This window comes from Chelonia mydas, chromosome 10 (genome assembly GCF_015237465.2).
Source record: "Chelonia mydas isolate rCheMyd1 chromosome 10, rCheMyd1.pri.v2, whole genome shotgun sequence".
In the NCBI taxonomy this organism is placed as follows: Eukaryota; Metazoa; Chordata; order Testudines; family Cheloniidae; genus Chelonia; species Chelonia mydas.
In genome coordinates this window covers 63,641,932-63,668,656 of record NC_051250.2, presented here as the reverse complement: position 1 = coordinate 63,668,656, position 26,725 = coordinate 63,641,932, and the positions used below count along the sequence as shown (strand labels likewise).

Genomic DNA, 26,725 nt, shown 5'->3' with positions numbered 1-26,725 from the left:
AACAACACTTCCATAGGAGCCAGGCGTAGGTTGGTAAAATCTGCATTGCAAAATAATGTTGCTCACCCTTTTCCCACCCAGCATGGAAAAGAGCTAGTGTAATGCTGGACGGTCAGCGGTTGGTCATATATTGTCCTGAACTTGGAGCTTTAGGTTAATATATTGTGCAATTAGATTTGAAGGACTGGATCACACCTACATTCTGTGATACTTCATATTGCTGTACTATAGTTTGTCTTAATTAGTGATATAGGGATCCTGCCAGGCAACATTAGATGGATGGCTCCAGAGCTCTCACTAAACGGTTAGCAGACATATGGACCTTGCTCTAGTAATGGAGGTTTTACCCCCTGTTGTAACAAACCCTGGATTACTTAATAACACAGTGAATCCTACATCTGAGGAAAGAATGGGTTGAGATCCTTGTCTATTTGCTTGATAATTAGATCTAAGTGTTCAGTGGAAATACTCTGATGCAGGGAAAAGTGGAAAACCCAGACATTTAAAGAGGATCTTGCTCCCTAAGGCTGAAACTTGCCTACTATTGAAGTCTCTGCACTAAATTCATCTATCAAACTTCACTGGAAACTCTTATCCCAGTGGTAAATGTGGCCCTAAGAGCTCAAGGACTATAAAGTATTGTGACTTCTGCAGGGTAACATTTTAATGTATTTAATTGCTGTGAATGAAGCTGGAGTCATTTAACTCCACCTTTAGTTTAGTTTGGTTAGTAAGGAAAGGGTCCATTCCATTGTTAATGTAGTTATCCTGTTCTGTGTCTTTATTATCTCAGAAATTACACTCCAGGAAGAAATGTTACTGTTTCGGGTCTTCTTTTTTGTTAATAAAGTAAATCATAGCAGCAAGCTCTGGACTCTGAAAGTTCATGTTTGTTTGTTTATTTACAGACCCAATCTGTTCAAAAGGATATTCAAGAATAAGGGGAACATTATGTGAAGGTATTTACTGTTACTTTCAAACATAAATCATGTTTTGAATGATGAAATACTGGTGTTTAGGTTTAATGATAGTTGCCATGGAAGAACAGAGCTAAATTCATCCCTGATGTTATTCTATTGTCCTCATTAGATTTACACCCAGGGGTAATATGGTCTCACTGTGTGATATACGACAATGATATAGACTGATGCTACTCACTCAGAATGCACATCTTTGCAAATACAAGCTAGAGTGGTCTATGGAGATGCATTCTGTCTTTTCTAATATTGTTACTGATTGGGGAGTAAAATACTGGGTCAAAATAAAATGCATCCTGTGTCCATAATAACAATTACAGAAGTGTAGCATTATGATATAATAAAAGTATTTTGTCATTAAAACATTCCTTAAGCATATACAAATAAAATAGAATTGTAAAAAGGGATTTAAAATCAAATTTAAATAATTTATTTCTCTTTTTTAATAATTTCTAACTTTAGATTTCAGTCATTCTCTTGTTATATAAGAAATCCGTCTCAGGCCACGGTTAAACATTAATTCAAGAAAAGGTTGGTTTTTAAAACTTTTTTTTTCAGTGTGTGAGATCATCACATATTGTGCAGTGAAAATGTAAAGCCCCAACGCCCTTTTCCCTCCTTATTGTGGATTAATTTGAACCCCAGCCAAAGAGCTGTACTGTATATTTCCCTACTATGCACACGCTCAGAGAGTCTCAAAATGTAGCAGGTCATCATGACTGACACAATCTGACATGACACTGCAGTTAAAATATTTTAAAAACAAATTATTCCCATATGTGGCTTCTAGAAAGAAGCACTTTTTTGACAAATGAACAAACTAAACAGAACCAAAAAATCGAATAAGTAGAACACCCCCACATGTATCCTGTGCTTTCCAAGTGGTGACTGAATACCTTGGCACTTCTATACCCCAGACCCACTGTATAGAACTTCTCTGACCTCAGCAATACTTTCTGGAGTGTGTAAGTGAAAGAAAAGGGTGGGGGGGGGGAGTGGCCCCACCTATCTCTATTCACGAGGAAAGACTTAGAACATTTTCAACACTGCTGGGATGGAAAATTTATTAATCCAAGATGTGAACACCGTGCTTTCAGCATTTCTTTTACCAGCACTTTAGTTTACAACTGTTATATGCTTTAATCCTTCTCGTTCCAGTGGGCCAAAATAGCCCAAACTTTCTCTCACTAGTTACCCTGGTTCCTTCTGTGTTAAAGTAGCCTTTGGCATCCACCAACGTAAGGACTGTTCAAATCAGAGGATGCAGGAAAAATACTTGTCTAGGAAATTTATTTGGGGGGGGGAGGGGCCAAATGGTAGTAGTGGCTTCCCAAGGTGATACTCGCTTCTCCCCATGCACAGTTTGTGTAAAATGGGTTTTGTGCAGGGAAATAAGTTGAGGTGTGTGGGATGGAATTAACAACACGCCTCCAACCCACAGACAAACCCTGAAGCTGAAAGTGTCCACAGGTGATCTGCCACCTTGTGCAGTTAAGTCTGTTCCATTTGTTTCACATAATCATGGATCCAATGGTCTTACTACCCAGCCATCGTGGAGCTGTCACTCACCCCTCTGGAGTGTGCAAGAAATGCAGAGGTCCCCTAGTGGCAGCTCTGGCCACACTGCCCTCTCCCACCAGCTCAAGAGTCTCGCGTAGGCTGTTTCCCTACTTTGAATTTCACCCTATAAGCCTAATGAATCCAGTATTGCCAACCCCAAAAATTCACACCCCAAAAATCATGTGATTCACCCAAAAATCAGGAGATTTTTTTAAAAGAGAGATGATGTGTTATGAGTCTGTCTTTTGATTGTTGAATTCACTCTGTCCTCCCCCAACGTGTGTGACAGGTTAGCGTTGCCATTATTCCCAAATGTATTAAGGTGATTTTGGCCCCTGGTGCAGGAGCTCTCACCTCCATGTCTGCCTGACCCCTTGCTCACAGGATGGGAAGAGATAATAGAACCTCCTGAATTGCTGGACTCTTTCTGCTTCCTCCTTCCCTCCCTCCAGTGAGAATGGGGTTGGCTGCCTGAGGGGATGGGCAGAAAGTTCTGCCTGAAGCAGCTCCATAAGGGGTTCTTTCCCAGGAGGGGGGTAGTAGAGAAGGCAGCCAATCAGCAGAGTTTTACCTCAGAAACTGATATTCATAAGTGATCTGGAGCCTTGTCATAGGCCAGACTCACCTCACTCTTGAAGATATTGCGAGAATCAGCAACGCTACAAATCTGAGCGACCCATTTCCTGGCTTCACTCTCTGAATGTGCAATGCAACTGCAGGTTGTGGGAGCCTTTCCATTCTAACCTCCTATGCTCACCCCCTCCTAACTTGCTTAAATTTCTGATGCTTCGTCTCGGCCTATCATTTAATTTCCAAGACAATTTTCAACAAAAGCGGTCAAGCCGTTTTTGTGTGAAATACAGTATGTTCCACAGAAGGAGGAGGTGGAAGGGCCTTGCAAACCACTTATTTATATTCAGGCCATCCTAGTTCAGCAGTCTGAATTATGCTTTACACCTCGTCGTACAAAACAGTACAACATTTTCCTCTTAAAAAATACAATTCAGATGCTTGTACACAATCAAGTTAAATTCCATGCTCACCAGGGATATGTTCAGGAACTTAAATTAATCGGTAATGTTACAAGTGGTTGAAAAAGCAATTGTGCCAGTTTTTTAAAAGTACGTAGGTGCCTAAAGATGCGGATAGGTGTCTAGTGGGAGTTCCAAAAGCGCCGAAACATTAGCATAATTTTGTTTCCATGGGAGTTAGACACCTAGACGCTTCTGAAAATTCCACTAGATGACTGACTGCATCTTTAGGCACCCGAATACTTTTAAAAATCTGTCCCATAATGAACATACAGCAGGACAGCTTTTTTCAGTGACCTAATTTTGTTTTATTTATAAACCTGATTTCAATAGACATATCAAAGGTGCAATGACAGCACATTTTTAATATGTTTTAATCAGTGACAGGGGGCTGTAATTAATTAGTTCGGTCTGATTTGCGTAGGAAAGCCCAAGAGTTTGGAATTTTGCCAGACTTTGCAGATTGATTCCTAGTCAGTCTAAAATGGGAGTGTTAAAATGTTATATATTTCTAATTTGGGTATGTTTGTTGCATTGATTTTCATTTTTATAATTTTGTCTGGAAATAGATGTAAATGAATGCGAAGTGTTTCCTGGGGTGTGTCCGAACGGTCAGTGCGTCAATACCTTGGGTTCCTTTGTTTGCCAGTGTCCTAGTGGAATGATTTTAGATGTCTCTGGACGGACATGCCTTGGTAGGTATTAAGCTATTTTACAGGGTTTTTTTTGATGTTTGGCGGGGAGGGAACCCAAATCTCTGTATGTCAAACAATGATTTGCATTCCATACTTTCTTGTAAATAGGGAAATAGATTTTATTCATAATCATTTTAAAATGGGATCAGTAATGGTGTACAGAGCCATTCAACTTCAGGTTGCCAGTTAGAGCTTGGACTAGGTAGCATAGTTAGTGACCAAAACTCATCTGATGGGGGGTCAGAAACTTATGTGAAATGAGATGGGAGCCTTGGTCCCATTTCCCAGAGGGCAGGTGTCAATGTTATAACACCCCCAGCAAATTTGGACATGTTTGGTAACATTTATTGATTGGCCTCAACAAGAAGTCAAGGATAAAATGGACGTGGAGACTAGTCCCACTCATCCCCAGAGGTGGGCTCTCCAAGCCAGGGCTGAGGTACACATGAGTTTGAGAGAGACTGTAATGCTTCTCCCCAGTCTACATCTCTTTGTGAGGAAAGTCCAGAAAAAGTCTTCCGTTTCAGGTGCTATCTATAGACTTCATCTGCAGTGCATTCACCTCTTTTTAACAGCAAATCTTCAAGTGTTCGTTGGACAAAGACATAGGTTATGGCGGAACTGGAATGCTGGAGGCCCTTTCTTCCCTGATCCAAAACTGACCTCAAATGCTGAGCCCCATTTCCTGGAAAGTTTTAGGCCTGTTAATTCCAGAGCTTAGTGCCAGTAATTCCAGTGAAAAGAACTGTGTGGTATTTCTGGCATCCTCCTGATCTGAGGAAATGGAGCAAGCCCTACTGAGAAGGGATTCTGGGAGAAGATTCTTGTGTTTATGCTTTCCCTCCAGCCCCGCAGTGAGGCAGACTTTTTGTCAAATACGCATAAATTCAAACACTCGTGCTCGTTAAACACACACATGTACTGCGCACACATAGTTTTTATCATCTCACTATTTAATTACCCAACAGACATTCGCTTGGAGACTTGCTACTTGAAGCATGAAGATGAAGAATGTACATTACCGATAGCAGGCCGGCACCGAATGGATAGTTGCTGCTGTTCTGTTGGTGCAGCATGGGGCCCTGAATGCGAGGAATGTCCTGTGAAGGCAACTCCTGAATTTGAAGCTCTTTGTCCAAGAGGACCTGGATTTGCTAGTAGGGGAGAGATTATAAATGGAAAGCCATTCTTTAAAGGTATGTAAGGGGGTTTCAATTCATATATAAAGCCATTGGGGGCCACATCTTGATGGCATTCCTTAGTTTTTACTCTTTTCTTACTCAGGTTATATTCCTATGGACTTGAAGTCTGCAGGAGATAGGGCTTGGTTAAGGGTGGAATGATTACTGAGTAAGGACATATGGCCAGTTTTTCAAAGGTATTTAGGCACCCTAAGATGCAAAGGGGTGCCTTGTGGGATTTTTAAAAGTGACTAAGCAGCTAACTCCCATAGGTTTCATTGGGAGCTGGGCCCTTAACCTACTGTAGGCACATTTGAAAGTTCCACCAGGTGCCTGTCTGCATCTTTGGGCACCTAAATACCTTTGAAAATCTGGCTCCGGCCCCTTATAAATTGAAACAAAATGAGTAGCCAACTTTGGAATTGTTATAGAACCACTGCTTACTGTGGCTGATACATATGTTTAAATTGCCTTGGAAATCAAGGGAGAAAGAGACTCTCAACACTTTGAAAATCCTTGCACAGCTGTTGGAGGAGGAGGGAGAAACATACCATGTTCTGTAAAGATAGCTTCAGCCGTGCAAAAGTGAATCTACGCTAGAGTCTGAGTCATGGAGTTTGTTAGCCATTGTTATATTCTAATGGTAGAAACAGCAAATGAAGACTTCATTCATTTAGGTCATTTTATGACTCTGTGGGGTAAATTTCCAGCATTAATGGAACCTCATTCTGAAAGCTTCTTCCTTGGTTACCAGTTAGATTAAGCAACATGGTATCAAAAGTGAAAGGGGATGTGGATGTGTTTGGGAAAAGGCATTTAAAGAAACTAGTTAACTGAAAACCCAAATGCTTTAATATTTGAAAGGAAGGGGAAACACAAATGAGAATGACACATGGTGGTGATTGTTTCAGGATCAGTTTTATAAACAGTTACCAGGCTCTTAATTATCCATAAAGAAGTGTAACATGTGCTTTTGTTTAGGGTAATTATATTTTCTCTGACTCATGGAAGTCTCATTTTCTTCAGAAATCAGGGGATGGAGTGATTCTTTTGGCAGTTCTCTTTGGCCACTCTGGGCGTGATCCAGTGCCCTCTGAAGCTAATAAAAGTCTTTCCATTGACTTCAGTGAGCCCTGGATCGACTCTGTTAGATAAAGGAGGGGAAAAAATAGCCTTTCGTGACAAAAGAAATTGGGGGTCAGTTTCATGTGTGTTAGTGCTTTACATTACTACGTAGGTGAATCTCAGTATGAATTCTTGTTGCGGTCTCCAGGCTATGAAAGAGGTGGGAGTATGATAGATGTGATTCACTGAAAGTAGTGAGTCCTTTGTACTGCTCACATGATGGCCCCTTATTGCATGTTTTAGGGGGTATGTGCGCCTAGTTCTTGCTGTCATATGTGTGGAAAATGGTTTATAGGAGCTTAGTAATGTGGTCTGTTAAGATGATGTGAAGTCAAGACTTTAGATCACCGGTTGTCTTAGTGCCAAATCCTGCCTCCCAGCAGCCCCCTATTTTATGGTGAGGATCATAAAAGGAAAGGAGCTGGGAGGTATATGGGGCTTGAATAGCTTTGCATTGAATGAAGGCCTCTATTAGAACCTACTTACATAGCAAATGCTGCTAATCTTACTGTTACTTCAGTACTGGTTCACAGAGTTCCACTCTCCCTAGTAACTCAGTATGTGCAGTCACTTCACTCCACCTCCTACTGACAGCATCATCCGTGAAGGTCTTTGTGTTCATCTGTAAAATCATAAAAAGGGAATGAACTACTTTAAATAAATACACAGGATCAAATTCTCAGAAGATCCTCACTCAAATCATTCTCTACATTTGTTACTGTGTGTTGCAAATACATTCTTTGTCACATAAATTCTTTTTGTTCCCATATGTCCAAATGAAATTTGAACAGGATGTACCTCATTTTCCCCAGCTGTGAAATAGGAATAATAATACATTCCTATTTTTGTAAAGCACTTTTGAGATCTATGGATGAAAAGGGCTATATAATTGCTTACATGTTGTCATTATTATTTGAATGTAGTGGTTTGCATGCACAAAATTTTAGTTGCAGCTTTGGAGAAGCTGGTCATTATTGCTGGATTTAGAATTTTACTAACCTGAATCTCTTTCAGTGAAGTTTTACTAAATTGGATGGTTACTAAAAATAACCAAACCTTTCTTTGTCTCGTTTTTAGATATCAACGAATGCAAAATGATCCCAAGTCTTTGTACCCATGGAAAATGCAGAAACACCATTGGCAGTTTCAAGTGTAAATGTGACAGCGGATTTGCACTTGATTCTGAAGAAAGAAATTGTACAGGTAAAAGTCTTACCTGGTAGCTTTCAGAACATTGTCTTGAAAACACAGATGTTAAATTATATTTTAACATGCATTTAAAATTATTTGTATTTCAGATATTGATGAATGCCGCATATCTCCTGATCTCTGTGGTCAAGGCATCTGTGTCAATACCCCAGGGGACTTCGAATGTAAATGTTTTGAAGGCTATGAAAGTGGATTTATGATGATGAAAAACTGCATGGGTATGTTTTATGTCATATTCCAAAGAGGGGTACAGAGTCTCTATGTTGGGATTGGTTTTGCAAAGCCTTTTGTTAGTCAGGTTTTGTTTTGGAAACTGAAACAGGACTGGTTTCTTGATCTGGTTTCCAGATCTAGCTTCCATATTACTGGGAAGGCAAATAGAAGGTTCTGGTTTTGTTCCATTTCCACAGTGGGTAAATCAGGCTGGTTTTGGATTTGCAGAATCTTATTAGTCAAATCCATCAGTTGGTTCTTGGTTCATTTTATCTGAACCACTAACATTCAGGAGCTGGGTTTGGGAGAGAGTTAGGATAAAAGATCCTGGGCTTGGCCTGTCTCCACACAAAGGATTGTTATTCCAACATACTCTAAACTCATTGGGTTTTGTGCTTGAAATTTTCAGTTGTAAATATTGTTACTTAACTCATTTCAGGGCTGACCCTAAAGTGGGTGCTTAGGATTCACCCCAAAAATGAATTTGCTCTCTCTAGGCCTCTCTAGGGTGCCAAAGCACAAATGCACAAAGGGCAAGGATTCTCAGTTCATCCCCAAGATCCCCATCTCCTAGTTGGCAGCACAGCCCTGCATAGCATGATTAGTAGCAGGTTTTTTGTTTTTTTGTTTTTTTTTTTTTTACTATGTATCATCACTGTTAGTCAGACTCTGCCCTGAGTAACCCTAGTGTAACTTAATGGAAATTGAGAGCAGAATGTGACTCTTTGGGGGAGGGGGAGATGGGCAGGGAGGGATGGCTGTGGGCAACAAGGGGCTCAGTTTAAGCACTGAAAAAGCTCCAATATACATTTTAAATGATGACTGATGCGGGGCCTCAAAACATGTAGTGACAGTACACAGTGATGTGAAGTTTCAGAGTAACAGCCGTGTTAGTCTGTATTCGCAAAAAGAAAAGGAGTACTTGTGGCACCTTAGAGACTAACCAATTTATTTGAGCATGAGCTCACTTCATCGGATGCATACAGTATGCTGTAGCTCACGAAAGCTCATGCTCAAATAAATTGGTTAGTCTCTAAGGTGCCACAAGTACTCCTTTTCTTTTAGTGATGTGAAGTGACGTTTTTGAAAGTATGTTTCTTTTTTAGGAATATGCATACTAGTAAAACCTGCCCACCTGCTCCTAGGAGACAGGCCATTTTCTGATCAATAATTGTAGTAAATGGCGTTCCAGTAGGAATTAATGGGTTGGCAGCCTGGGGCTCTTACCCAGAATGAATCTTGTCTTGCCCAGCTTCATCACTGGTTGAAACCCTTCCAGCTCTGCAGCAGGAGCTCCTTTTGAAGCCCCTTCCTGCTGTCTCAGTCTGAAGCTGACTACTGGGTTGTCAGCCAGCAAAAAGAAGCTGGTGGACCTGGAGCACATGTCTGGGTGGGGAGGGAGCTCAGAGCAGAGAGGCAAACAGAGAAGTGAGGAAACTGTCCACAGGATAGGGAGGAACAGTTGTATTTATTCTCCAAGGATATGGGGGGTAAGTACCTGAGAAGAGGGCATGTCTGTTGATGTGTGGAGGAGAAGGATCAGCAGCTAGAAGAGGTAAGAATACTATTCACAGGAGAGGGAGCAATACATAGGGAGGAGCTGCATCTATGCACTCTCAGAATTCCAAGGGTCAAACAAACACTTATTTCCCGATGTTGCTGTTTAGCACCAGCACTTTATTCTCTGTTGCATTCAGGAGCTTTTAGTGCCTGCAGTGATGTGTGTTCCTTTCCTTTTACAGACATTGATGAGTGTCAGCGAAATCCTCTTTTGTGCCGAGGTGGCATTTGCATAAACACAGAAGGAAGCTTTCAGTGCAACTGTCCTCCAGGTCATCAACTGGCTCCAAATATCTCCGCATGTATAGGTATGATGGTGCCAGCAAAATGTGCACCGTATATAGGTCATTTCTATATTTGCATTTCATGGCTCTGTTTATGCATTCATTTATGGCATTTACTCAAATATTGTTGCAGTGCAGAGACGTAAAATGTGTTCCCTTTTTCTTTTGAAATAGACATCAATGAGTGTGACCTAAGCCACAACCTGTGCAGAAATGGGCATTGTGTCAACATGATTGGAAGGTATCAGTGTGCCTGCAACCCTGGATATCAATCCACTCCCGACAAATTATTTTGTATTGGTAAGAACTTGATCCTCAGAACAGCTGTAATTATTAATGAACATAAAATACCAATTAATGCTTGCCACTTCACTAACAAGAGTTGATGTAAAGAATTGTGTCTATCTAATAAAATATATCTACATCTGATTCAATAATCTCGGGCACAGTGTCAGAGCAGTGTGTAGTAGCATGAACGTGCACATCCCTTCCTTTGAGATCGAGGAAGTTATATCACTGTTTCAAATCTGACCCTTGTGCCCGCATTTTCTTTGCTATTTGCCCAGCCAACACTCAGTATTTACACAGCATATTTATTTATTGGATTATTTTGTTTGGTAAATTAACCAGTAGATACAAAAAAAAACATTTTTTTTAAAGTGCCGTAAAATGTTGTAACTAAGATCACTTAAATACATTGTGATATCCCTCAGATCTGTATTTTATTTCAGATTGGCATTTCTGAGGTTGCAATGCATTGGTAGAGTAGAATAGTGTGTGCGGCTCAGTGACACTTATCCTTAAACTAATCTGTAAATATCTCTGTTGTATAAATTTCTACTGTCAGTTTCCTTAAAAGCCATAAGTTCAGAAAGGGCTTCTAAGCTCGTACCAGACACTGTGTACAAAAAATACAACTGCACTTTTCGTATTTTGAAAAATTCTGATGTACGTGCCAAAACAGTGGCTCTGATCCTCCCTGAATAAGGTGTACACAGTCAGGGACTTCGGCCCAATCCTGTAAGCGCTTACACAAGCATTTCTGTTGACTTCAGGTGATTCAGGAACTACAGTGATAGGGACTATCTAGGCACCCAGAGAGAGACAGAAGTGCGGGATCATTTGCATATGCATTCAATTAATTGGACATCTCATTCCTTGATGTGCCTATATATTTGTCCACATGTGCATCCAAGTTCCTGCACCTGCAAATGCGGGTGTGTAAAAAGAGAGCAGAAATTGTGTGCGCAAATGTAGATGCTGGATTGAACCCTCTTTTTAAATTGTCCCAGAATGTATCCATGAAATATGCTTAACAAAAAAATTTATTTGTGTGTGTGTTTAACTTTCATTTCTTTCCTTCTAGATATTGATGAATGCAGCATAATGAATGGAGGTTGTGACACCTTCTGTACAAACTCAGAGGGCAGCTACGAATGTAGCTGTAAATCAGGCTTTGCACTAATGCCAGACCACAGATCTTGCACTGGTAAAGTAGCTTTGTGAGCATTTGTACTGAAAGCTCTTTACTTTGTATTGAAAAGTGAGATGTAGTTTTAGGAGTACAGATTGAAATCATTTATACTGTTATCTTCATTAATTCTTACAGTTCTCCATGCACACTGCCTAAAACTCTGAATTGAACATGTTATGATTAATATATTTCATTTGGACAAATATTACGTAAAGTAAAAATAAATAATGTAGCTAGATGTTATGCATGGCAGAATTTGGTTCTCTCCTTGGGTGAAAGAGTACAATACTGAAGTCACAGCCTCACAACTTCCAGCTCAATAGCTCTCAGGGGACTATCTTTTTTTCAACAAAAAAGATACATATTTCTAGCTGTCCATTCTACAGCTGGCTGTAGCTGTATTATTTCAGAGCCTGCTACTATGACAGGAAAGATCAGCGTCCATTGTGAGTCTGGGGGCAAAAACTATTTTATCTTCTGCAGGGCCACACAGAGGTTTTTGGGGACCCAGGGCAAAATCTGAAACTGAGGGCTCCCCGACCTAGGGTGCAAAACCACTGAGATGAGACCCCCGGGGAGAGGGGTGTTGGAGAGCAAGCCTGCCCCACATTCACCGCACAGTAGCAGCCCGTCCCACGGACCTAAGTCTGGCTTCTTGCTCTGGGTGTTACAGCCTAGCACGTGCGGTTGTAGCACTGCTTGGGTTTGGCCCAGTCACTCCTCTGTCATGAAGGCAGGATGGCCGGACCAAACCTGAGTGGTGGTGTGACCCTCTGCACCAGGTCACAATGCCACTCAGTTTGGGGACCCTTTCAAATGGTAGCACTGGGGCAGACTGTCACTTCCCCTCCATCTGGGCGGCCCTGATTTTGTGTAGTAGGTGAATTTTGTCTTCCAGTGCAAAGTATTACCTTATGTATTGGACTTTTTAGAGTCTGATCCAAAGCCCATCAAGTCAATGAAAAGTCTCCCACTGGTTTCAACAGGCTCCACCATAACTTAGAGCTGCCTTGAAGGACTATGAAGCTGCACTGGCTGGGAATCACCAGAGAGCATTTGCCTTTGGCTCTGCCCCACTCCTGCTCCAGTCCACCCAGGAATGTCCCCTACACGCCAGTAGAAAAATGAGACACTGTGCCCTAGTAAAAAGGCCCTAATGCTTGTTAAACCTATTGTCAATGCAAACAGAAGCAAAAAGAAAACCCCAGACTTGGATTTGAAAACCCATAGAGCTATAAATCTAACAACTCATCATGTTCCAGTGTCAAAAGAAAATGATTGATTGACCTTTATTGGAGGGACAGGGGTGGGCTCTTAGCATCTCCAATCAAAAGTTGACTGTACTATAGACCTGTCCACAGGTGGGTCTAGTCAAATCTGACCTAGATGAAGGGCCTAAAAAATTCTGAATTTGATTGTGAGTCTTTGCGTATTTATACCTGCCAGTGCTATTAGGGTTGCCAACTTTCTAATTGCACAAAACTGAACACCCATGCTCCACCCATTCCCCAAGGCCCACCCTCCCTCCCTCACTCATTTTCGCTGGGCTGGGACAGGGCTTGGGACGTGGGGGGGAGGAAGGTGAAGGCTCTGGGTGGGGGTGGGGGTTCAGGGTGCAGGAGGGGACTCCAGGCTGGGGAAGGAGGTTGGGGTGTGGGGGGAGGGCTCCAGCTGGGGGCGTGGGCTCAGGGTGGGGCCAGAAATGAGGGGTTCAGGGTGTGGGAGAGGGCTCCAAGCTGGGGCAGGGGGTTGGGGTGGGGCGGGGGAAGGGCTCTGGCTGGGAGTACAGGCTCTGGGGTGGGGCTGGGGATGAGTGGTTTGGGGTGTGGGAGGGGGCTTAGGGCTGGGGCAAGGGGTTGGGGTACGGGAGGGGATGCGGCCTGCAGGCAGTGCTTACCTCAGGCGGCTCCCAGAAGTGGCCAGTATGCCCCGCAGGCACTGCCCCCCAGCTTCCATTGGCCGCAGCTCCCATTGGCCGAGCTTCCCAGGCCACCCCTGTGCCTAGGAGCAGGAGAGACATGCCGCTGCTTTCGGGAGCCGAGCAGAGCCAGGGCAGGCAGGGAGCCTTCCTTAGCTCCACTGCACTGCTGACCGGCCCAGCAGTGCTGACCGCAGCCACCAGGGTCCCCTTTTGATTGGGCATTCCGGTTGAAAACTGGAAGCCTGGCAACCCTAAGTGCTGTGCAAGCTAGGACTTTGTTCAGAAGCCAGCTATTCACAACTACCCACCATCATACTATGTTGTTACAAAGTCTTGGCTGCAAAAACCAACATTTCCACCTTTTGAAACTTAAAATTTCAAAGGCTCTAGTCTTGCAGTTTCTCAATATTTAGTTAGTGAAGTAAAAGAAATAATAGGTACGTGAATATGGAGTTACAAGTTAGTGCCTGATACTGCAAGCCCTTACTTACGTGAATAGTCGAGCCGAGTGAATGAGGGAACGAATAAAGATTTGTGGAGTCATGCACACAATCACTCCAGGGTTTCTTTTCGTTCTTTCTCTTTCGGTCTCCCTGCCACTCTGTAGTATATTAAGGCATGAACAAGCAGTACGTTTCTGGATTATTGCTGCATTGGGAAGCACCAGGCAGAAGAATGACGTCAACCACAAGTGAAGTGCAGTAATCCTTTGGAAACGTATTGCTTGCCGTTTCTTATTAGTAAAGTGCAATAGAAATGATAACAAACCATAATTCTGTGAAGTGCTGAGCATCCTCCACTCCCACTGAAGTCGATGGGTGTTGTGGATGTGCAGTACCTTTTTTAGGCCTTGATCTACCAAAGCACTTAAGCACATGCTTAACTTTAAGCACACAGGTAGTCCCATTGATTTCCATGAGAGCACTTACAAGTTTAACATTAAGCATATTTTAAGTGTCTTGCTGGGTTAGGGCCTTAGACCCTAAAATAGTTTAAAATACCTAACAAAAACAAAACCTAGGTCACTGCATCTAGTGGGATTTATTAATACAGAAATGGCATAACTGATAGCCAGTCAAAAGTCCGCATTTTTATCTGTGCTCTTAAAGCCACGAAATAGCATCTCAAGTATGTGGATGTAGTAGATGCAGCTCCTTTGAAGAACTTGAGACTCTCTCTTTGAACCGCTGTTCAACTTGATTTTAGAAATCGTTTCCATCAACAACATGAATGGGATCCCCAGAAGGAGCAATGCTGTCAATATTTGTCACCTTTTTAAAAGATTAACTTTAAGTGCCAGATTTTCAGCACTAGCCTCTTATTACAGATTAATTTGGCATCCATAATTTACTGCAACTGTGAGCCCAAATATTAGTAATTAGATGCCTCACCAAGTGTTTTCTCCTACAAATCAGGTAACCAGACAGCTAGCTAGCAGTATTTATTTGTGTCTGTAATGCATTGTGGGGAGAAAACAGCAGCCAGAATCAGAGGATTTCGGTGCTACCCCAAATTTTAATGGGCCTCTTTCACAGTGCTTGCAAAATATACACATAGTCTCTTCTGCACATGCAAAATATGTAATTGCCCATGCAAATATTGAATTGCCAAAAATGTACATGCATGTCTACTGAAATTTGGCCCCAAGAATCTTCTTTAACGAAATGAGAAAAGGTACACTTGGTGACAGTCAGTAGCCATTGTGATAAGTGTGTAGCTTTACTCTGACAGTGCGTGACTGTAAAAACAACTTCATATACATTTAGTGGCATTGTGGACTGAGTATAAGGAACTATGATTTTCAGTTTTCCCTATACATTGTTCACAAATGTATTTTATCTGTAACATGACACATGGCTAGAAGCCTTTGCAGAATATATTTCTCCATAATTGAACTGCTGTGAGTTCCATTCACTGTAATAGTAGGTCAGGTTGGTGAGGTTATGCATTAATAATCAATTCAATTAGGAGAAACAATAAATTCTTTGTCAGCCAGTTTTCCACCCTAACTGTGAATGTAAAACCTTTGCAATTTAGCATATAAAGTTCTTCATGTTTATAAAATAAGTTCTTTATGTTTGTGGTTCGTATTCTCATTTCCAGCACTTACTTTGCATATAAATTCACATTCCACTTCCAAATCTACATTTCCAGGCTAACGTGTATGCCAGCATTATTTGATTCGTAGGATGAACAGTAAACCATCAGCTTTTTACCAAGTAAGAGTTAGTTGTCCATACAAAAACTTGTAGGTGCAACCATTTCTGTTTGCTGCTGTTAGAAATATAAAAAAAAAGAATAACAAACATAAGATTCTAGGACAAACAGTTAAAGTGAGTTGGTGTTCTGCAGCTGCATAATTACCAAAATCCACAACAGACCAGTCTGATAGTGAGTTACGCCCTTTCCCTCTCAGGGGGTTCTCAATTCATGTCCTTGTTTTGCTGTTTTTTCCATGCAGTCACTGAGCAGAGTCTTGGATCTTAACTGTGCTGGTATATGTTGTTTGTGACAAAGAAAAATCTGGAGAGTTTTTAAAAGAAATTCTACTCCATTGAGTTTTTAAAAGTCCAGATCCCATCATGGTTGCAATAAACAGTGCAGTCTCAGTTCCTCAGATCAATCCCCAGTGATGGCTGATGTGCTGATCAGAACAATATTTTAAATGCTGGAGAGCATAAAGATATAGCCTGACTGGCCAGCAGGGACAAAAAAATCCAAGTAACTTATAATATTTTAGTGAAATAAATACATACATGTTAGTTATTCTAATATTGGGCGTAATCCTGCTTGTGTGGGAATTTGGTGTGTGGAATGGCTATTTAAAATCATTTAAGATCCAATACCTCTCTCACTGAAGTCAGTGGCAAAATTCCCATTGACTTCAATGACAGCAAGGCTGGACCTGAAATTTCTGATTGTGCGTGGTTATACGGCATGAAAAAGGTTCTTTAGTTATTTTCCTACAAGTGATTTTGGGCATACAAGACTTGCTCCTGCTCTCATTGGAATCAGTTGGAGTTTTATATAAAACTATATTTGGTTTAACTGCAAAGATTGATCATATGCACATATATCACAAAGCATCAAGAATTTTGTTTGCCATCATTCGTTGCAGTGCGTTTCATAACAAGGAACACCTATCTAAAAGATGTGTTAATGTAAACTTTCCCTATAGATATTGATGAGTGTGAAGACAATCCTAACATCTGTGATGGAGGCCAGTGCACTAACATACCAGGAGAATACAGGTGTCTTTGTTATGATGGATTCATGGCCTCTGAGGATATGAAGACTTGTATAGGTAAGTGAAAACACCTCTGATTCCTAATCTTTCTAACAAGCCATCTTCCTTAATTAAGTGATCAAAGATGATGATAAAACTAGATTTATTTAAAATACGTAAGCAAATAAAAATAACAGTGAATGTTCTAGCAAGAATAACGACTGTCCAGGCAATCGGGTGTCTTTTGCCATTACATATCAAGACTACAAATATACTTGGATACCTGCATTTGGTGAAAAAAGGGTTTTGGTTCCAGCACTCTGCCAAATTGACTGCTGCCTCAAAACTGGCAAACATTAAAACTTAAAAAGCAGTGCTGCTGTATTTTGACTAGCTATGGCCACATGGACAACCCTTCTGTGCAGACTATTTTTGTCAACAGTAAGAATCATCTGCATGTGTTCAGAGCTTTGGCTGAGTTAAGGATGACCATGATGACCATGCCGTCTCTCTTCGGGTCCCATTCCAGAGTGTCCCTATGCAGCTCAGATCACAGAGGGTGCTGTAGGATGGCAGATTTAGGGGTGAGCCAAAATCAGAATTCTGGCCAAAACTTACACCAAGACAAAACCATGTGGGAGTTTAGCATGTGTTGGTAGAGCAAAATATTGAAGTCAAGATTTGCTGCATGGCTAGAAGAGTAGAATTTTACCTTTACATTTTAAAATTGAACCACACTTACTGCCCTTGTGGAAACATCAACAGAAAAAAACCAAACTATATTGAGGACAGATAATAGACCAAGTTTATCCTTAGTGTAACCCCATTAAATCTGGCCATTTGTAATTATTAATGAAAGCTGGCATTAAAGATAAGAGGGGCTGGGAAATAAATATCAGTGCAATAACATAGCAATATTAAATCTGATTTGGAAATGTACAGTATTTTACATTGGTGAAGAATATTTAGCCTAATTTATTTTTTTCTCTGCACATGTAGACACATTTTTGTACCAGTACTAATGTCTCCAAGACATTGGGTTAGTTACGGTCTAAGAATTTTGTAAAATCTTAAAATTATGTTTTCTAGATGTCAACGAGTGTGACCTGAATCCAAACATCTGTCTAAGTGGAAGCTGTGAGAATACAAAAGGCTCATTTATCTGTCATTGTGATATGGGATATTCAGGCAAAAAAGGAACCACTGGTTGTACAGGTAAATTTTAAAGTTAATAATTATCATCATCTGATTCTTCATTTCCCTTTTCTAGCTTTTAAAACCTCTCTTGTATCTGTTTGATTTCTGTTCTCTGCAAAATGTTACACTGTACAGAGTCACTGAGTTGGTGTTGTGTTTGTATGGCATAATATTGGGCCTGATCCTTCTCCCATTGAAGTGAATGACAAATATCCCATTGGGAGCAAAGTTGGGCCTATTATTATATGGTTGCTGGTATGACCGAAAAGAACATGTAATTCAGCGTAACATGACAAGACCACATGAAGACCACCACGTTGGATTTGGATTAGATCACTGTATATGCAAGTAATAGGCATCTATTCCAAATATTATTTTGGCAAACACTAGTGGCTTTAAATCTATCCTAAAATATATTTTCAGTTTTTGCAAAGTGGCAGAAGTACAGATACCTGACTAGCTGAATTATAAACATATTTCGGCAAAACCAAAATGTAAATTATTTCACAGCAGCAGCTAGCCAACAGTGCTGAGGTTCAGACTTACACGTTCAGAGGATAGCATTAAAAACACAAGATGCTAGTATCTGAGCCAAGGTGTTGAGAGTCATGAGCTTTGCCCAAAATATGAGCACAAACATATGTTTAATTTAATTTTGAATACGGATTTAGAGTAAACACAGTTCTGGCAACCTTTATGAGACAAGTATATATGCTGATAAGTCTGTCCTTACAGAAGTATATTATTAATATTGTACAATAGGTGTCAAAAAGAGATTATGCTGATTTTTTACAGCTTACATAAAACAATGGGGGAGCTGGTGTTCTACTTGGTACATTGGACCTCGCCTGAAGTTGTGCATTAGTAACAGCTGCCTTTTACAGACGTGAACTGATCTAAATCCAAGAAGTCCTTGATTTTACCCTGTAGACCAACATTTCAACATTCTTTGTTTCTACTCTAAATTACACAAAAAGATACAGAGCTTTAGTTCTGCAGACTTGAAAATTCCTTGTGATGTTCAGTCACATCCACCGCAGCTATCACTCTCAGGGAAATGAAAAGTGATGACACAAATATTGGTTTGTGACATCTGCAGGGCTATACTGGTCAGTTAAAGCAGCCAGGAAATATTAAGTAATTGGTAGGAGGTGGAAGGGCAAATAAAGGTCCTACAGGGAAAGGATCTGGGGTATTATTCGGAGGAAAAGTTTCTGGAAATCCTTGCCATATTGGTGACATCTGGTGTAGGCCAACTGGGAAAAAAATCTCACTTGAAAACTCATCCATGACAGTGTTGGTTTACTAATAGAGTACGGCTGAGAAATCTCTTCCTTCCAACCTTTTCCTCTAATTTAAGCACTGATATCCAGATAGAAAGAGCCAGCTATTTCTGGTACTTCTGTTTTCTAAAGTATTTCATCAGCCTTTCCCTCTCTTTATCCTTCCCAAAGTAGCCACTCCCGCCCCCTCCCTTACTCACCCATCCTAGCTCGTCACCCCGCTACATCTCGAGATGGAGATATAAAATCCAGCATGAGCAAACACAGACAGCCCCTTCCCCCGCCACCCCACCATGCTAGTTCTGATCCAGCTGGAATGCTAAAGCCATGGCAGCGTGAGTGGAAGGAGAGGCTAGTCACCCTGAGTACATACTTGTCCAAGACACACTATTTTTAGTGTGCCAGCTTGATCAGTGCTAGTGTGGGTATGTCTCCTCGAGCTGGAATTTACATCTTCAGCTCGAAATATTGAGTATAACTACTCTCTCAGCCACAGAGTCACTTAGCCAGTCACAGCCAGTGCAAGGGGGAGAGGAGGGCTTGACATTGTGAAGAGAATGGAGAGGGAAGCTGAAAGGTCTTTGTATCTCAAGAGCAGCTTCTTTCTGTGGGGAGGAGGGTGGCAGCAAGGGAGGGGCCGGAAAGCCTGAAGAGCAGCTGCTTTGGCTCTGCAGGTTATTGGGGAGGGGAAGTATGTATAGTAAAGCAGAGGGAAACGCTTCTTGTAGACCACCACAAGGGGCGCTGCTGTGCAGCTATCTAGTTAGCTCAGCAGCTCGCCAGGCAGAGAGGGCTGGAGTCTGCACAGACCTGCAGTTTGTGTACAGGAGGGGACAGGCTCGCCTTACGTGTAACTGGCTTTGTGTACAAATGCTTGGTCAGCTGGTGGCCCAGCTCAGGGGAGAGCATTACTGAATCAGGGTAATGGAACGCATTTAAAAACAAGAAAATCTCATCGGGTTAGAACTGCATCACTTAAGGTTGGCTCCATTCTCGCTGTGCTCTCCCAGTAGCATTCCTTGTCCTATCACAGCTGGCTCACTGGGATTACTGCTGTGTCAGCATCCCACTACTACTGAAAACACAGCTAGTGGGCAGCAAATGAAGACAAAAGGGACGTGAACACAAGGGCTGGCAGTGTGTGAAGGTGATGGGGGTGTGAAGGGTGACAGAGAAATGAAGACTGTCCCAAGCTGATGGCCTAGAAAAGGGATGATTGTACAGTCCCCACTGCAGTCAAAATGTGCACATTCCTGGGCATTAAAATAAAAAACGCTTTTTGTCTATAGACTGTTGAACTCTCCCATCATTCTCTGCACAAATCTAGTGTTACAGCCAGAGTTCCTGTGACCAAGCAGATGAGCACTGTGGAAGCAGCATTTAGTGCTGGTATCATAGAAGGGATTGTGCACTTGTGCTGAACAGCGCCCTGGTCATAGCGCATAATTCTTTGCCTCGTATAGATAAGTCAAAATCATTCACTTTTTTAAAAGAACAAGCACTCCTGTGAAAAAAATTACAAAAATGTGTATGGATTTTCGAAGGGGAGGTTCTCTGTTTCCTGAGAACAACTAAATAATGTCCTCTGGGTTACATTACAGTTTTGTCTAAATATTTCACCTCCCTTGTCATTACTGATTGTTTCCATTTTAACAAGTAAACATGTTGTTTTCCCCAATCATTTAGCAGTATTCAGAATCCACCCACTGCCTTACATTCTCATCCCACACAGATGTTAGGTTTTTTCCCTTCAGTTCCCAGTAAGAATGTGGACAGAGTTTAGGAAAACAGTTTGTTTTAAGCAAAGATGTACATAGCCTATGAAGCCAGTCTAGGGAGAGTGCTACAAATGTTTCGTTTTTATTTACCTATAAAACAGGCTTTCCCATAACCAAATTAGGTGAGCTGATTTTAATTTTTCATAGAGGGAATGGGATGTAGTTGCTAGAGAAGAGGATTGTGGGTCAGGTATAGAGGTGCGCAGAGCCCCTCCCCTCATTCCAGATTGTGCAGCTGTCTGCAAAATTTCCCATCACTGTGTGTGTGCACATTATGTGGTGGGGAACATAAATTCTTTGTATTCATGCACAGGTAAAATCCTGTATTGGGACAAACTCCCCTTTTCTTCCCTGTGGTTCATTGCCCATGCCCAAGTGTTGCCTGTGAGTTCATAGTATCCCACTCTGGTAGATTTAAAGCCATAGATTTACTGGATTTGATCTACATATGCTGTACACAATGAGGGACAAATTCAGCTCTGACTTATGCTCCGTGTATCCTATCCTGTTGCCACTGCATGCATGCAACTTCTATTGATGTCAGTGAGAGTAGTGTGGGGACTAGATAAGCTCCTGTTCTTGCAACAGGTTTGCTTGGGGTACACATTAGGGCAGAATTGGGCTCAAACCGTCAGAGCATTGAAGATGAATGTTTATAAAAGTCAGGTAACGAAAGCAGCAGAAAATAAACCAGCCTTCTCCACAGCAGGTTCAGAGAATTGAGAAAAGTTCAGTAACAGAATGTGGGCACAATTCTGTAGTTCTGACTCAGCCAGGACTCCCAGTGAGATCAGTGGGAGTATGGGTTGAGTAAGGAGTGAGCAGCATTGAGCGCCATGGGTGTAATAGAGACATGGCCAGCGTCAGACTCACTGGGGCCCAGGGCAGAAAGCCCAAGCCCTGCCATGCAGGGCTGAAGCCCACACCCGAGGTTTTCAACACTGTGCAGTGGGGGGGTTTGGGCTTTGGCTTTAGCCCTGTGCTGCGAGTGGGGGGGGTCGGTCTGCTCTGGCTTTCTGCCCTGAGCCCCAGTGAGTCTAAGGCCACCCCTGCCAAAGCCCAAGCCCTGCCACACAGGGTTGAAGCCAAAGCCTGAGCAACTTAGCTTTGCAGGGCAATTGCTGTGCTTGCCACCCCCTGACACCAGCCCTGAACAGAGAAATGAATTAGAGCAAAAAGCCCACTCTCACCCATCCTTGTGAAGATGATTATATATAAAAGAGCGGTCAGTATGACTGTTAATGACCGCATACCTGAAAACAAACACATTGCAAAAGAGTAAGGTAAAAGCAAGGATCCAGCCCTGCAGCTGTCGCTCAAGAGCCATCCCATTGACACAGAGTAGCCCTAACATTGCAGCGTGTAAAATGTGCTACATTCTTAAGCCTGTCTCCCTCTCTTCCTTGCCCCTCCTCTAGCCTCCATCCATTAAAAACACATTATGCCTCAGTCTGGTGGCACAGCAGAACTCTGATGTCCGTGAAACACATACATTTCCCCTTATGAATTTGGGAGCAGGCTATATCAAGTCCAATAGTAAATGATGATAATACATCAAGTGGGGGAAGTACAGAAAGCTGATGGTGTATGTCAAGCAAATGAATTGACCCATGTAAAACTGGGAGATGCTCACCGTTATGTTGAATAAAAAGCAAGACAGTTCCCAAAAGAAGGTAATGGTTTCCTAGGCCACTCACTGCTTGTCAGAGTCAGGAAGTCATGGGGCTAAGACCAGGAGAAATTAAAGTTCCCCCCGCTAGGTTTCTCTAGTTGTGTCAGAGGATGAATTTCAGCTGAGCTCTACTTTTCTACGCAAATCCATTTTCTACAAATTGCTTCTGCTGACCCACCTGCTGATATGGGATTTTCTCCATCAGGCAGGGACCCAGGAGGGTATATGCCATGTGACTTCTATGTGACCTTCTCCATGGGATCTGGGCACAAACTCAAAATACAAATGGAACATCAGTCTGATAAAGTTGACATATTTTCAGAAAGAGCCAATAAATAAAAATCAGAAAATACTTTTACGGAAGTTTGCAGACATGAAAATCATAGAATATCAGGGTTGGAAGGGACGTCAGGAGGTCATCTAGTCCAGCCCACTGCTCAAAGCAGGACCAATCCCCAACTAAATCATCCCAGCCAGGGCTTTGTCAAGCCTGACCTTAAAAACCCCTAAGGAAGGAGATTCCACCACCTCCCTAGGTAACCCATTCCAGTGCTTCACCACCCTCCTAGTGAAAAAGTTTTTCCTAATATCCATCCTAAACCTCCCCAACTGCAACTTGAGACCATTACTCCTTGTTCTGTCATCAGCTACCACTGAGAACAGCCCACATCCATCCTCTTTGGAACCCCCTTTCAGGTAGTTGAAAGCAGCTATCAAATCCCTCCTCATTCTTCTCTTCTGCAGACTAAATAATCCCAGTTCCCTCAGCCTCTCCTCATAAATCATGTGCTCCAGCCCCCTAATCATTTTTGTTGCCCTCCACTGGGCTCTTTCCAATTTTTCAGCATCCTTCTTGTAGTGTGGGGCCCAAAACTGGACACAGTACTCCAGATGTGGCCTCACCAATGCCAAATAGAGGGGAACGATCACGTCCCTCGATCTGCTGGCAATGCTCCTACTTATACAGCCCAAAATGCCGTTAGTCTTCTTGGCAACAAGGACACACTGTTGACTCATATCCAGCTTCTCATCCACTGTAACCCCTAGGTCCTTTTCTGCAGAACTGCTGCCTAGCCATTCGGTCCCTAGTCTGTAGCGGTGCATGGGATTCTTCCATCCTAAGTGCAGGACTCTGCACTTGTCCTTGTTGAACCTCATCAGATTTCTTTTGGCCCAATCCTCCAGTTTGTCTAGGTCCCTCTGTCTCCTATCCCTACCCTCCAGCGTATCTACCACTCCTCTCAGTTTAGTGTCATCTGCAGACTTGTTGAGGGTGCAATCCACGCCATCCTCCAGATCATTAATGAAGATATTGAACAAAACCGGCCCCAGGACCGACGCTTGGAGCACTCCGCTTGATACCAGCTGCCAGCTAGACATGGAGCCATTGATCACTACCTGTTCAGCCCGATGATCTAGCCAGCTTTCTATCCACCTTATATTCCATTCATCCAGCCCATAATTCTTTAACTTGCTGGCAAAAATATTGTGGGAGACTGTATCAAAAAAATAATTCCAGCTAAACAGAGCTGGTTCACAGATTGATATTGGATTAAATTCACCCCTATAGACAGCATGCTCCAGGCCCTCTAGTCTACTTAAGCCCCACTGAAGCCCTTAATGTGAAGTGTAAATGGTTCATAGAACCTTGCATGGGTTCTCTGTCTGGGGGTGAGTGTGTAAGTTTTCATAGTCTTTCAGTGCATTAGCTTCAGGGTGATACTGCAGTCCAAATGTAAAAAAACATAATTTATTCAAAAAGTCTGGCCTCCTTCTGCCACTGTCCTTGCTCCTGCCAGTACTGGTGGCATGGCTTCTCCATTCAGGTGCAAGGAAATGCAGAGGGTTCCCAAAGCATGAGCAAGGCTCTGATGATGTACCACTAAATAGGTCTCTGCCATCTCTGCTTTCTGCCCTGGATTTTCAGAACATGCAGAAATACACATACGTAATTGGTGTAGTCATTGTGCATGCATGTTAGCTGGTTATTTGTTCAAGCAGTTGCCACTTTTGTGAGCATAAGTGCAGTAATTGCATATGCCAGTTGTGCATATGTATTGTTGCTCATGCACAATTAGAAACATTTGTGCCTCTGTGATTAATGGGAGACACCTTATTTGTTACTTAATGCATGAGAACAATGAATATTAGAAGTCAAAAAGAAGTAAAATAGCTAACAGTAAATGAAGACTGACGGTTTGTCCCCACTGAGCCTGGAATTGCTATGGTGCCAGAGCTGCCTGTTATTTACCAGGAGCATAGTCATCTGCTATAGTCAGACAGCTCCCTTGGTGTCAATGGGAGTAATGTGATTACAAAGATGAGAACACATGTGCTGTGGTACGGGCGCACAATGGGACCAGCTGAGGATGCGGTGTGAGCCTTAGATTGTAATTCCTTTGTTTTTGTTGGCTTCCCATAGCGTTATATTTAAAGGGAAACTTTCACACTGGAGGAAATTTAGGCAAAGAGAGTGTTTATACAGATCAGTGACTTGACCTTGCACTCTTTATTTTAGTAAGAATCCCACTAAAGTCAATGGGAATTTTGTTGGACTAAAGTCTGGTGTCAAATTCTGGCTTGGCTAGGATTTTCCTGTGTTCTCTTTGCCCCCGATTTTAGTACTCTTATTCCAGTTGAGTGGTGCTTTACTCCTTGAGCAGTCCCATGCAAATATATGGAACTATTTGTAGAGTAGGGCACTTCATACTTTGAGGAAAGGTGACAGAATCTGGCCCTTTGCTGTTCTGGGAGAGATCTGTTTCACTAAAAGCTTTCCCCTTCAGAGCTCACTTTCTCTTTTGTATGTCATCCTGAGAAGTCTGAATTCAGTACTTACAGCATCCTCAGGCCAAATTAAGCCCCAGTATAATTGGACACAACTCCCATTAATTTCATTGACCCCTTTACACAGGGCTGCCGTTAGCCTGTAGGTTTTTTTGCCATGGAAAGATTGGACCATTAGAATACTAAATAGTAGGATATAACTAGACCCAAGTGGAGTGAATGTCCATTCGTTCCTTGGCATTGCAAGACATGATGAGAGAATCAAGCTTCCAGCATCTAGCTTTATAAAAGCAGAAGGATGGACCCTGCTCCCAGTGGGGTCAATGGGAGCTGGACTGTGTCTGTGATCAGATGATATAGGTCTGTTTACTATTTCTGAAGTTGCCTTACAAAATTGAATCTGAATATAACATAACTAGCATAACTATTGCATGCAAGTTTCCATTTGGTGTTTACTGGTGGTTTAAAAAATTCTTGGCAGAAAAATCTGGCATGATGTTGTTTTTTTATGTTGTTTTGTTGTGCTCAAAAGGTTATAAAGAAGCATGTGATCACTTGAATATTTCAGAGCCTCAAGTAATCAAATACAGAGCACCCTTAGTATTACCAGTGGTTTAACAACTTTTTTAAAATATTCATGTCAAGATTAAAGATGCAGACAGCTTGCCTGTTTTTTCTTGTCACTACATACTGTAGTTGACCGCTGGAACTTCTTTCTAGCCTTTCTCTTCACTCTAAACCAAAATTAGCTTTCTTGACCATCCTTAAGGTCTTTAATAGACACTTGTTTCCTGCCTAGGGTAATATTATCATCTTACAAGTTTCTGCACATGATTAAGGAAAATATGTTATAGGGTTATCTGTTCCTGGCCTTGTTTTTAAACTTTTTTAAAAAAAGTGCTCATTTGCATGATTTCTAGGATTGCTAGTGTTAGTCTGCATTAATGAGAAATGGACTCAGGCTGCCAGATTCAGATCTTGATATGGACCCCAGCAACCAAATTTTGGACCGACCCAAATACTGGGGATGTTCATCTCAGGTTTTTTCTTCAGACTCCTCTCTCATTTTAGTAGAAACGCCACAGAAAAAATTGGACCCTACCTCCTCCATTGCTCTGCGTAGAGGAGAAAAAATAAAATGCAGCAGGCTCAATACTGTCACCCAAACTTGCAAAATGAAGGGAGTTGGCCTGCATGTCCTCAGTTCCCTCTTCCCAGAGTCACAGCACCTCTGGAAGGGGGAGGATCTAGGAGTGAGTTCTCTAGGTAGGTTTCTTCCCCTAAGAAGGGCACAGATCTTACAGTCTAAAAGGCAAACAGACAGGCAAAGAAAGGGTAGAAGAAAGGAATACAAGAAACAAAGCAAGATGGTGTTTAGACATATCTTGATTATACAATAGTTAGCTAATATTTAAAAAAAAATTAGAAATATAAAACTCTCCCCAGTTGCTCCTCTCCCTAACTGGTATTAGTTGGACAATTTCTGTTAGGCATGATAGTAGATGCATTGAGATCCTTGGGTTTGGGGCTGGGAATTTCCATGGTTCCTAGT

At 42.0% G+C, this 26,725-nt stretch overlaps 1 protein-coding gene across 6 annotated transcripts in view; it reads left to right on the top strand.

Moving 5' to 3' along the window:
- Positions 1–26,725, top strand: part of FBN1 (fibrillin 1) — a 216,199-nt gene that overhangs the window by 133,007 nt on the left and 56,467 nt on the right. For all 6 annotated transcript variants that reach the window (XM_043524453.1, XM_037910538.2, XM_037910540.2 and 3 more), the window contains 10 exons: positions 909–959; positions 4,138–4,263; positions 5,232–5,459; positions 7,647–7,772; positions 7,868–7,996; positions 9,734–9,859; positions 10,010–10,135; positions 11,202–11,324; positions 16,409–16,534; positions 17,546–17,671. In XM_043524453.1, coding sequence (XP_043380388.1) covers positions 909–959; positions 4,138–4,263; positions 5,232–5,459; positions 7,647–7,772; positions 7,868–7,996; positions 9,734–9,859; positions 10,010–10,135; positions 11,202–11,324; positions 16,409–16,534; positions 17,546–17,671 — 1,287 coding nt within the window. The remainder of the gene's footprint in view (positions 1–908; positions 960–4,137; positions 4,264–5,231; positions 5,460–7,646; positions 7,773–7,867; positions 7,997–9,733; positions 9,860–10,009; positions 10,136–11,201; positions 11,325–16,408; positions 16,535–17,545; positions 17,672–26,725) is intronic.